At 21.5% G+C, this 14,238-nt stretch overlaps 1 protein-coding gene and 1 further gene across 2 annotated transcripts; both read left to right on the forward strand.

Annotated features, from left to right (window-relative positions):
- Positions 1-9,481: 9,481 nt before the first annotated feature.
- On the forward strand, positions 9,482-9,560 carry Bm15739. The gene has a single exon (XR_006228028.1). The product of XR_006228028.1 is annotated as a pre-microRNA Bm15739 (primary transcript).
- A 542-nt stretch (positions 9,561-10,102) lies between these two features.
- Positions 10,103-10,198, forward strand: Bm841 (Uncharacterized protein; the record flags this gene model as incomplete). Its single annotated transcript, XM_043080969.1, has 1 exon — positions 10,103-10,198. A coding segment is annotated over one exon (96 nt), but the record flags the coding sequence as incomplete, so codon positions are not given.
- Between the last annotated feature and the right edge of the window lie 4,040 nt (positions 10,199-14,238).

Consider the following 14,238-nt stretch of genomic DNA (forward strand, 5'->3'; position numbering starts at 1 on the left):
ATCAAAATTATTTTATTGATAATAATTACTAATTAATAATGTGATTAAAATTTCATTTCCTTCTTTCATTATTAAAAATTTCACTCATTTATGCGCTTTTATATCAAAAATAAAAATAAATGAAATTTGCTTAATAATTTTAAGTGTTTAAAATTATATATATAAATTCATGATAGAGAATGAGAACGAGAGAGTGAGTGAGAGAAAAAGAAAAAGTGGATGATTTACGTAATATGCGTACGTAAATACGTAAATCTATCAATACTATATCATTTATTGCCTATCAAAGTGTACATTCAATATTAAATTGAGAGAAATGAAATGTTTGTTTTAGAATGAAATAACTCTTTCTCCTTCTTTCCCTCTCTCTTTCTCTTTCTCCTTCTTTCCCTCTCTCTTTCTCTTTCTCTCTCTCTCCTGCTTCTTCTCTTCCTTTTGTCTACAATGAAATGATATATTCATTAATGATATACTTATACAATTATGTATTTTACATATAATATAATATGATATAACATAACATAATATAATATAATATAAAATAATATAATATATTATAATAAAATATGAAATAATATAATATAAAATAAAATAAAATAATATAAAATATCTGTAATAGAAGCAGTCCGAGACATATGTTCATTATATGTTTTTCGAAGCAGATGTTTTCACATTCCACATAGAACCATTAAAAAAAAAAAAAATCTTCCGTTGATTGATATGGCAGCTAAAATTATTTACACGAACTGATACATTACATACATACACATACAGATACACACATACACACATACATTTATATATATATTTACATATTTTAATATTGACTGAATAGATCAAAGCGGGGGAAGATGAGAGGAAGCCGAGAATGAGAACGAGAATAAAAAGAAAATTAACAAAATAAATAAATGAATAAAATGGATTGGATATTTTCATTTATTATTTCGAAATTAATTGGAAAAAAAAATTTTTTTTTTTATTTTTCTTATTTACATTTAAATAGCATAAACCATTTTTTTTTTTTTTTTTTTGGTTTTCATCATTAATTGTTATCATTTTTATTATTTATCATTTAAAATAAAAGAAAAAAAAAAGGTTTTTTCTTCCTTATTTTGTTTGTTTTTTTTTTTTTTTCTCGTACATAAATTTTATATAATATTGTTGACAATAAGTTTTATCATTGTTAATAATAAGCTTTGAATAAACTTATATTTACAATAGGTATATATAAACAAATGTGAAAGTTTTTACAAAAAAACTTATTGCTGATAATAAGTTTTATCATTGCTTGCTAATAATAAGCTTCGAATGAACATATATTTGTAATAAATACATATAAACATATAAGAAGATTTTTTTTTTTTTTTTAAAAAAAAAAAGGAAGAAAATAAAATATATAATAGTTTAAAGAGAAAAGGGAGAAAAAAAAAAAGAGGAATTTTAAATTGTAATTCTTAGCTTGAAATTTAATATCTAACTTTTTCACTCTTTCAACATTTTTCTCATTTTCATTTTTTTTATTTTATCTTCCTGGGAAATTTGTGATGATTTATGTTTACATTTTGCTATTAGTACTAGTCACTGTTATTATTATTATTATCATTACTACTACCACTGCTGCTTTAGCATTTCATGAAGAATATTAAAAAATTTTTTACGAATCATTATATTTTAACAGCAAAAAAGTGATATCGATTTAAAATTGTTAATAATATGAACGAAAATAAAAATGGAATTAGATGGGAATGAATTTTCTTCAAAAATTATATGCTTTAGAGAACAATTTTACATGAAAATTACATATAACGTGTAGGATTTTAAAAATAATTTATTATTTTGAATAGTTTTTTTTTTTTTTTCTTTTTCCTTTTTTCTTTCTTTTTTTTTTTTGCTTCTCTTTGGCACCCATTTTCGAAATATTTTTGCTTAAACCATAGAAAGAAAGAGATTTAGCGGATCATAAAAGGTGAAATTGGTTAGAAAAGTGAAATTTCATTGATTCATTCAATGATAGCATTTCAATTTTGCTAGGCACTTATTTGTTTATTCTAATTTAAATTTTTTTTTTTTTTTGTTTTTTTTGGGCAAATAAATTTTGAAGTTATTTGTGTATGAATGCATGAATATGAACTAAATAAATGTTATTTAGCCAAAAAAAAAAAAAACATGAAAACTTCCTTTTTTCGTTGCGTTGCAACATTGCTTAGAACCTTTTTTTTTGTATAATTGCAATTAACTAATTAATATCAATTAAAATTGGCATATTGATTCACTTTCTTAACTTTCTCAATTAATTTTGTTAATTCTTAAATATTTTTAATCAATTACCGTAATTATTTTGTATTTAATTTAAAGGGAATCTTTTTCTGTTCCTCATTTTAATGCATAAAATGATTGATATTGTTGATAAAACCTTTAGAATTTCGCATCTATCACTAGCTCGTAATTAGCAATTAATAGTACTAATAATAAAAGAATTAATGAAGTAATTACAATTACTAATATGCACTTAAAACTCAATCATTTTATGATATATTAAATTTAATTGAATAAAAACTATTTTAAAATATATACTTATAAAAAACAATTGTAACAAAATCGTATGTACTTCGTTATTTGCCATTTTATAAGAAAAATTCTATTAAAAAATATTAATACATAATGATATAATACGAATATATAAATGTTAAAGTGGAAAAAAGAATATTTGGATTGAAATGATTTGATAGAAATGATTAATCCAATCATTTAATTAAAAATTATTTTTCATCAGTTTTAGCTTACGCAACGATATAAAATTGTTGTTTCTAAAAATCTATTTTTTTTTTTAAGTTTCATAAACATTTGAAATTTATAGAAAAACAATTTTAGAATATGACAAAATGATTTAGTAATAATAATAACATATAAAATATGAATAAAAAGTATTATATAAAAATTTCATATATTTACCCTATGCATATGTTACTGTAAATTAAGAAAAATAGAAATGAAATGAACAAATGGTTATGGTAGGAAGGTAAGATTAAATATTAATAATTGTTATTTAAAATTCTCGTTTTTATCTAATATAATAATGAAATGAAATTTTTATTATGTATGCATATATTTATATTTTTAATATTTGTTAACTATTTTATTTTGTAACAATGCTATAGAAAGAAAATAGTAAATTAATTAATTAACAAAAAATTTGTTTAGAAATGAAAAAAGAAATTTTTTGAGAAAAATTATCTAATAACAAAGGTTATCTCATAGATTTATACAAATATTTGGAATAAATATTAAAGTTCAATTGCAGTTCATTATTTACATATACATATATGCATTCTATATAAAGTACACAAATTGAGAATTCAATTCATATTGTATTGTAAATGACATAAATTCCATCTCAAATATATTTTCCTTCCTTTTCATACCATTTAAAAAATTTTTTTGTCAACAAATGAAAAATTTTTCCATTTAAAACATTTAAGGGAGCAATAATATTTTGCAAAAAAAAAAATTCCTTTTAAAAATAAAATGTTTTTAGAAAAAAAAAAGAAGAAAAAGAAGATTGCATTGTAAAAAAGGATAAACTGATAAATGATAAATGGAATAAAATGATAATTAATAGTTGAATAATATGATAGAATGAGAAAATTGATATGGTTATAGATTAAATATTTAAGTAAATTAATGTTAGACTGTATGAATTAAGTAATAAAACTTAAGCATTAAATGGATAAATGAGAAAAAGCCAAAAACAAAAGGAAAAATTGTATCATTAAAAAAACAGAAAAAAAAAGTCAAAGATATGAGTAATACTAACATAAAAAAGGTAAATTAATCAGTAGGAACAAGTTGTGAATTTAAATTTTCTAGTAAAAAATTATTTAATATTTATGAAAAAAAAAAAAAAAATCATTACAAATATCTTAATTTAATAACAAATTGTATCAGAGGAAAAAAGTAATTTTACTAAATTTTGAAAAGATCTTAAAAATATATTTTCTCAATTCTTTTTTTTACAACTAATTTTTTGTTATTCTTCTTTTAGAGAAAAAAAAAAGTTGACTAAAAAATTTAATTGTATGATAAAAAATGACAATAAAATGCCTGAACATAATGAAAATGATAATAAAATGCTTGATAAACACAATGATAAAAGTAAACAAAATAAATTCTGAAAATTTTGAAAAACTTTATAAAAAATTCGTCAAAATTTAATCATATTTTGATCAAATGTTAATAACATGCATAAATATAAAATGCAATAAAATAAATTTGAACAATTTTTTACTCCAAAAAACGAAACTCTTCCTACTTTGAATGAAGCAACTATTATTGATGACCATTAATGTGACAATAAGTTGATATTTCATCACTTTATCCATCAATAGATGAGATATATAAAGTTTAGATTTGAAATCTCTCCTTACTTCAATTTTCATTGATGATTACAACTCTCTGATGTCTCAGCTAAAGAAGGTTAAGAGGATTAACTTCACAGAGATCAAACAAAAATATGACATCCTTTGAAGAAGCCGATAAATTAGACATCATACACAGGTATGAATGATGTATACACATGGCGCCATATGTATCAAGTTGCTAAAAAAGAAGAGAAAGGTAAGAAAGAAGTAAAATATTTATTCAATTACTTAATTACTCGTTAAATTGTTAACTGTATTATTATTAAATGTTGCTTTCTTTTTTTAATTATTTGCTAGTATTGTATATAAAAATGAAATTAGTTACATTTCATAATAACTATTAATATTTCACATTAAGCTACTTATGATAAGAAAGAAAAAAGAACATGGAATGAAATATTTATTCAATTACTTAATTACTAGTTAAATTGTTAAACTGTACTATTATCAAATGTTGTTCCTTTTTTAAAATGATTTACTAGCATTTTGTATATTAATAAAATTAATTATATTTCACACTAAGCCATTAATGATGCATTAATTTAATTAATCCTCTTTTTCAATTTACTTAGAAGAATAAAAAAAGCAAACAACCATTAACCTTAATATCATTTCAATCATTTCATTTTATTGTCACATTTCCCAAGCAATGGCTATTTTTCCAGTTTAAAAACTAAAAACAACTAAACATGTTAATTATTAATATCACTCTTATATCATAACAAAATTAAATTAATTCTATTCATTCTAATTTAAATTTATATTTTGTAGCATCTTTCTTTTATTACTTCTATATTTGATTTATTTTTATAACTATTGAATGATCCAATTAGTCTATTTTTAGTGTAATAAAGCACAAAATTATCCAATATACAAATTATAATTTAATTTGTAAATTTAAAAAATTTTAATATAAATTTTATCTTTCATACGGTATTTTTAAGTAACAAAAAATTCGAAAATATTGTTTAATTTGCTGTAAAATTCATGCAATTAATTTGTTAAAAAATGTAATAAAATAAGAAATTTTTTTTCAAAAAAAGAAAATAAGAAAAAATTTAAACAAATTTATCAATTAATTTGCTTCTAATTCAATTCTCTTTTCTTTTTCCTTTTTTTTTTTTTTTTTTTTATTTTGCTGAAAATTTAAGCTTTAAAATTAAAGTTCCGCTTTAATGAAAATAATTAATTAATTTCCGCCTAATATAAATATTTCAAAAAAATATAGTTATTTAAAAAGAGTTAAATAAAAGAGTGAAAAAGAATGAGAGAGAGAGAAAGAGAGAGGGAGAAGGAAAGAGAGAAAAAAACGAAAAAGATGGATTAAAAATTTCTTGAAGGGATCAGAGGTTATAGCAAAAGGTGATGCCCTTGTTGAAGACAACAAAAATTTGCTTTAGTGAAGTAATTTACACGGCAAAAAGATTGATGTTATAGAAGCGGATGAACTGTTGTTTTTTTTTTAAAAAAAAAAAAAAAAAGCAAATTTATGTAAGAAAAAAAGAAATTGAACAAAAATTTAATTTTTTTTTTTTTTTTAACTCATCAATAAAATTACTAAAATCATTTTTATATGTATGTGTGTGTATGTATTTGTAATATAAATATAACTTTTATCGTTTAATAAATATAAAAAAGGAAAAAAAAAGCAAAACTAGAAAAAAATCGAAGGAATAAATTAAAAATTTGATTTATTTCTTATATTAAAATCTTTGTTCCGTCAAAATTTATTAATAATTTATAAAATTAGTAAATTAATTAATTTGAAAAGAAAACAAAAAAAGAGAAAAGGAAATTATTTCGTTTGCTTATCTGTTATATGAAATGGATCAATGTTAATAAATTGTCTTTTTTTTTTTTTTTGCTTTTTCTTTAAGCTTATATAGCTTATGTAAAATATTTAAAAGTTAAGCTTATGTAAAAGTTATATTTTCTCCAATATGTTGCTGCTTTTTCATTTAAACTACTATGCTAGAATTTGAACAAAAGTAAATGATTTAAATATTTGATAAAATATGAATGTAAATTTTGGGTCATAATTAAGATACAATCATTATTATTTAGAAAATTGAAAAAAGAAACGAAATTTTAATGTAACTAATTTGATACAATGCTAAAATTAAAAAAAAAAAAAAACGAAAAAAAATGAATCAATTTTGCGTCATTAAAATTTAATAAATTTTAATAATTAAATAAATGACTGAAAGTTTTCAGCTAAATAAAAAAACATGAAAAGAAAATAGAATCACTTTGATTGTATTATGCTTTTATTTCATTTTCTTTGTTTTGTTCGATTTGTAAAAAATTTTTGGTAAATTAATAATTACCAAATTAGGGAAATTAATGATTAATTTCCCTAATTTTGAAATTATAACTCTTTTTTTTTTTTGTTTATTTCATTCAAATTAATTTTTATAATGTATATGAAGAGAAAAGAATGAATACTAATAATGAAGGAAATAATTCTGTTTAAAAATTAAATCTAACAATTGCAAGTAAGAAAGAAGCAAGAAATAAAAGGGAGAGAGAGAGAGAGAGACATAATCCAAAGGAGGCGGAATTTCAAAAAAAAGCAATGTCACAATTGATGTAATCCAAATGGATTGTTTTAGGTGAAAAAGAACATTGCAGGGGAAAAAAAAGGAAGAAGAAGAGAACATAATTTAAAGGTCAATTTTTGCAATGATAGTAATTTATTTGAAAATCACTGAACAAGAAAATTTATTTAAACTTTTTTCTTTTTCTTTTTTTTTTCTTGACTAACTATGAAAATATTTAATATTTGAAGAAGAATTTATTTGGAAGCATTAAATTTGAAATTAATGATAATTGATTAATGATAATAATAAATAATAACAATGACAATAATGGTGATAATTTAGTAGTAACGGTAATAGCAATAATTAATTAATAATATGACAATTTTTGAGATAAATAACAATGGCAAATTTTAGTAATAATAAGATTAATAATAACACACAAAAAAAAAAAAAGAAATGGTTCAAAAAAAAAAAATATGAAATTTTCTTTTCTGAAGCATTTAAAATTAGGCATTAAAATTTTTAATGTTAGCTTCTTTTTTTTTTTCTTTTCTTATTTGATTATTCTAAACTAATTGAATTATAAAATTATGATAGCTATAGAATGGAAAGATTTCTCAGCTTTTAAAACATTTTGAGATATAATACTTTTCTTGAAATAAAAAGAAAAAATTTTGACATTCTCGGAAGTAATAAATGAATAGGTAGGTAATAAATTGTTTTATATATCTATGTTAGCAGATAGAAGATAAAATTTTTTCGTTTTAACTTTAATACAATCATAATTTATAGTAATAAAATATTTTGCGCCATTTAAAAAAGAAAAAAAAAAAATTATACGACACCTTTTCATCGTTTCTCACCTTTTAATGACAAATTCTACTACTTCATCATGGTAGATTGAAGAGTTAAAACGATTAACAGGTATCAACGATCTTTATGTACACACACACACACACACATAGGTATACGGACAGACACACACACACAGGTATACGGACAGACAGACACATACAAACACACACAACATTCATATAGCAATAAAGCAAATAGCCACAGTATGACAATATTGATACAACAATGATGACAAGTGTCGAATTTTGATTTGTAGAGTATTTTGCAAACATTTTAGCAGAAATTACCACAAACACACATACATACATACACATATATACACATACATACACACACATAGACATACATACATACACAAATATCAATATCTTCAATCAAGATAAATAGAAAAGGTAAAGAATTTGAAACTGAAATTTAAAAAAAAAAGGAAAAAGGAAAAAGGAGAAAGAAAAAAGCGAAGAACCTTGTCACATAGGTTAATGAATAATTGTTAGCATTAACTTATTTTCTTCCTCTTTTCTTGCACCTTTCTTTCTTAATCTTTCCGTTTCATAATGAAAGAAAATAACGAAGAAAAGAAGAATGTGTCACCATTTTTAAATTTCTCTTGTGACCTTTAATCCTTAATTATGTAATTAGAATATTAATCGGTATCGATACTACATATATGTATACATTTATGACATACATATAATTTATGTCGATAAATGCATATGGAACAACTGTTTTTGAAAAATAATTTAAGAAATTTTGTTAAAATCACATTTAACAAGTAAATAGATGCTAAGAAATAGAAAACTTTTTTTTTTCCTTTTTGATGATTAAACAATTAATTAATTAAGATGAAAGGAATTTTCAAAATAATTTGAATTATTTTAAAATTCACACTAATACTAAAATGTTGGAAATATTAAATTTCCAATAATAAAATTACCGTAATAAACATTTTAAACTTGCAACACTCTTTAATCGTATTATTAATTAAATTCTGAAATTAAAAACCATTAAGTCATTAGTGACTAAAATATCATTTACAGCACATTTTCAAGATTCATTTCCATCATTTTTTTTTTCTTAATGGTTATTTGATATGTTACAATTTAACGATTAAATAAATGGATGAGAAATGGAAAACTTTTTGATGAAATAAATTTTTGAAAGAGAAAAAAAAATGTGTTTAAATATAATCGCATTTTAAGTTTTAGTTAAATCAGTAAATAAATAGATCCAATTGCATTTCTGCTACTTTCATTTTCTTTTTTTCTCCATCAAAACTATTTGCTATTGCTAAATGCTAATGCTACTATTTCTGCTGTAGAAAAAAAAAAAAAGATTTTTAGGCTATTAAAATATAAAAGGTTTAAATGATTGAGAAAGAATAAAGCTCAAATTTCATACATCTTTTTTTTTTCCTTCTTCTTCTTCTCCTCCTTATTCTTCATCATATTTTCTTTCCTTTCTATTTTCTTCTCACTCTCTCTCTCTTGCTCTCTCTCTCTCTCTCTTCTCTTCTCCACTTTTTTCTATCATTTTATTAAATATACGATACGATAACATACATATGTTTGATGTATTTTAAATTCGTTTCATCCACTTTTTTTTTTTTTTTTTTTTGCATTATTCATCCTTTTCTTTTCTTTTTTTTCTCTTTTTGTTTCTTTCATTTCTTTTCTCTTTCTCTCTCTCTCTCTCTCTATTTTTTGATTCGAATTAAAGAAATAAAGAGAGAAAGAGAGAGAGAGAGAAAAAAATTAGAATAAAAAAGAAAAAAAGATAAAAAATAAATTTGTTAATACATTTATTACTGTTGTTATTTAAATTAAATTAACTAAAATATTTTAAAGGTATGACAGATGACTCATATCAAAAGGTCATAGCAAGCAGGTGCACCTGTTAAGTAACAAAAATTAATGTTTCACAGTTAAAAATTGTTGCCTCGAAACAACAACTGATTGTTGTTATGTTTTTCTCAAAAAACTATTTCTATGGTATATATATTGTGTGTGTATGTTGGTGTATGTGTGCATGTATGTGAATGCATAAATGTGTATGTGTATGTATGTGAGTGTGTATTTCTATTTATGTATCTTTATGCATTTATATGTGTATGAGTATGTGCATATGTTTTGTACGTGAGTGTATGCGTGTATGTGTATATATATATATGTGTGTGCGTGTGTGCATATATTCGCACACACATGTATGTGTATGTCTCTATCTATATATGTGTGTGCATATATATATTATGAGTGTATGTGTGCATATGTATTTGTATGTATACGTGTATCAATGCATGTATATGTATGTATGTATGTGCATGTATGTGTGCATGTATGTGTGTGTGTATGTGTGTGTGTGTGTGTGTGTGTGTGTGTGTGTGTGTGTGTGTGTGTGTGTGTGTGTGTGTGTATGTGTGTGTATGTGTGTGTGTGTATGTGTGTGTGTGTGTGTGTGTGTATGTGTGTGTGTGTATGTGTGTGTGTGTGTGTGTGTGTGTGTGTATGTGTGTGTGTGTGTGTGTGTATAGTAATGTATTGCAAAGTAAAATTTGTGATATTTTGTTTTTATTTCAAAAAACTTTCGTTCTTTTTTTTAATTTCATTTCTAAATAAATTAATGTACGATGCAAAATAATATAATTACAAAGTAACTTTGTTTTTCATTTTTTTTCTCTTTTCATTAATAAAATTTTTGCTTATTTTTATTACTTTAAAAAATTTCAAAGTTAAATAATAAAAAAAAATTTCAAAAAAAGTTATATATATTAGCAAGTTTTTATATTTAATTTTTTCGCATAAAAAATTTTTATTATAATGAAAAATAATTTTTGAATATAAAAAGAAATTCAAAAAAGAAAAAAGGAAGAAAAAAAAGGAATTTTTTTAAATTAACTTTATTTTTTATTTCTTTCTTTTTTCACTTTTAAAATTAATTTCTTTTTTTCTTTCATACTATTTCGACTTTTTTTTTCTGGAAAAAAAAAAAAAAGGAAAGCAATAATAAATAAAAATTTCTTCATATTGTATAAGTGAAGTGAAAAGAAAGAACGAAAGGAAGGAATTACTTTTACAAGACATTTCTAACAACTTCCACTTTATCATACTGAACATTTAAATAACAACAAACAAACAACAATAAAACATACTTACCACACATACACTCACATACATTCACATACACTAAGAAAAGAAATTTACGGATACTAATCCGGAAAAATGAATGAATGAATGGATCGATTGACTGAGATATACTCATTCATTTCAACATCAGTCAGCAAACAAACAAATTTTTTTTCTCCGAAGATTTTTCAAATTAATATTTGAGGAATAGCAAAAAATTAACAGCCAGAAAAGAGTGGAAAATAAAATTGAATGAAAAAGTTTTTGAAAAAAAATCCTGGAAATGAAAGAGTGTAATGAATGTTATTCTAATGAATTTCTCGGTAGGTAATTCGTGGTATTCTTGGTGGATAATTCCTGGTATTCTCGGTACATAATCCTCGAATGGGATTAAAAGTTATCTAACAAATTTGCGGTATTCTTGGTATCCTCGGTAGGTAATTTTCAAGTGGGATTTATGCTACTGAAAATTCATTCAATGGAAAATAAATAAAGCATACAGCCTTATATTAAATGATAAAATTTGACTTTTACTACAATTTTTCACTAAATTTTTAATTAATTAATTACTGTAACTGAACAATGTCATTTGTTGATGTATGGATGATTAATAATTTATAATTTTTTGAGAGTTTTTAGAGTAAAATTAAGTGTGTTAGATTAAAATATTATTTAAATTATTTTTCATTAATATAATCTATCATTAAATTATTGATAATAAAGAATTGATATTATTCATTCATTATCATACATATATATCGTAGTGAAATAAATATTCAAACTGATTAATTTCTTTCTAAATGATATAGCATGAAATAATTTAAGTAAATTAAACAATATAAATTAAATCATAAAAAAAGTAGAAACAATATGATACTGAAAAAAAAAAAAACTGAATAATCTTCCTGTACAAAAAGTATAAAGCAATAGCTATTAAAGATGGAAAATTTGCATATTGTTAAGTTAATTACATTTCACAATTTTGATTGCTCATTTTTATTTAATTAAAATATGAAAAAATTAGAATTATTCAAAGATTTTGTGCAAAATATACCATCATTTTTTATCAGTGATATATTTTGCTTTCATTCTTATCATCAAAACATGATAACAAATTATTTTTAATTATAGATTTAATTAAACATTTTGACTAATTGTTTTAAGCAATGACAAATTCTTAAAGCAATTAAAATGAGAATAAATATGAAAATGAAACATGAGAAAACGCCAAAATATTGGAAATTTTTTTCTTGCAAATAAAAGAAATAAAAAAAAAAAATTAAATTTTCAATCCAAATTTCATGGGCTAAAATTAGATAAAAAGGAAATGAGAAAGAAGAAGAGGAAGAGAGGGAAAAAAAAATGGGAAAAATTTTGCAAGTAAAAGAACAAAAATAAATATTCATTAAATTTACTTACTTACTTATTTACTTATAGATATATTAGTTTAATTAATCTATTTTAAACTATTTGTCTTCCATAATTAAAATGAGTGCAAAAAAAAAAAACTGATGACACATTTTTTACTTTTATTTTTTCATTTTATTTTTATTGGGAATAAAATAATAGGTAGGAAAGAGAGGAAAGCGTAGGTGGAAGAAGATTAGATATTAAAATGAAGCAAAGTGGGAACAATTCTTTCTTTTTTTTTTGGAAAACATCTGGAAATTTGCACAAATGAGTTAATAAAACTTTCGATGTTATTGTCGTTTTATTTGCAAATGTGTTAGACATTTTATACTTTATAGGCTAAATTGTAAATTATAAAAAGTTTGTGAAATGAATAATGATAATAATAATGATATCAGCAACAATAATAATAATAAATGATAATAAATAACATCAGCAATAATAATAATATCACCAACAATAATAATAAACAAATAAGCATTGAATAAAGTTGAAAAAGAGAAAAGAAATTTTAAAAAAAAAAAAATAATAATAATTCATTAAAAATATAAACATAAAAAGAAAAAAAAAAATTGTTACATTTAGTTAGTTTTCCATTACTTACAATTACAACAACAACAAAAAAAAAACTATTAGCTATTTAGCTATTATTTCAAACTAATTGTTGTTAAAGCAAGTTTCTTTCATTTTTTTCTTATTATTATTATTTCTAAAAGCTAAATGATAGTTTTGTTATTATTTGTTTAATAATTTATTTAAAGAGAAATATGTATGTATAATTATTAAATATTTATAATTACGTATATAATTTTTTTGTTGTTTTTTTTTTTCTTTCGTTTCTCGTAATTTATAATTTTACAACTAAATTTGATAAGAAATTTTAAAATAAAAAAGAAAACAAAAATAAATGAACATTTAAAATGATGATTTAAACGAATAAAAATGGAACAAAAATTTCTCATTTTATTTTTCTTTTTTTTTTTTTTTTTTTGATATATATATTTTTATTTGAAATAATTTTAATGAAATTCCCATCTGAACAATATAAATGCATATTTAATTGTAATATATTTAGTTTTTGTTAAATAATTTTGATTTAATAATTGTTGAAAATATTATCATTATTAGATGAAAATATGAATGGGAAAATGAAAAAAAAAAAAAAAAAAAATTATGATTAATAGAGAGAGTGAAAGTTATATAAAAAGTTAAAAAAACATTCGTTTAAATGCTGCTACTGTAATAAAATAACAAATTGATAAAGTTAAATGAAGAAGAAAACATTTTTGACAAGTTTGAAAAAATAAAAAAAAAATAAAAAATAAAGAAATAAAGAGGAAGAAGAAAAGACAAGAAATATGAAAAGTTTAAAGAAAATTAAGTAGTAAAAGGATAGATAACATTTACGAAATATTTTTGTTTAAATTGAAATAATAGCTTTTCTTTCATTTTTTTCTGCTTATCTTATTGTTCTTTTTTTCTTGGACTAAACCATTTGTTTGTCATAAATTTGGTTAATAATTTAATTTACAAAATATTCAATGATTCATTTAGATTTTCTTTTTTGAACATTTTCCTTTTTTCCAATCATTTAAAAAATTCAAAATTACGATTTTAAAAAGATGACTAAAGCAAAAAAAAAAAAAAAAGAAAAGAAAGGAAGAAGAAATAAAAACTGGTATGAATGAATGAATGACGAAAATTAAAAAATGAAATTTTTTTTTCTATTTAATTTAATAGTTTATGAGAATATTTTCATTTGAATATAATAATACAGTATTAACAACAATAATAGTGATAGTAATAATAATAATATAAATATAAATACTAGTGACAGTGATAAAGTGAAAAAATGTATTTAAATCTTTGTTGATTAAATTTCACTATTTTTAAACA

This window comes from Brugia malayi (genome assembly GCF_000002995.4).
Source record: "Brugia malayi strain FR3 genome assembly, contig: Bm_v4_Chr3_scaffold_001, whole genome shotgun sequence".
Lineage (NCBI taxonomy): Eukaryota > Metazoa > Nematoda > Chromadorea > Rhabditida > Onchocercidae > Brugia > Brugia malayi.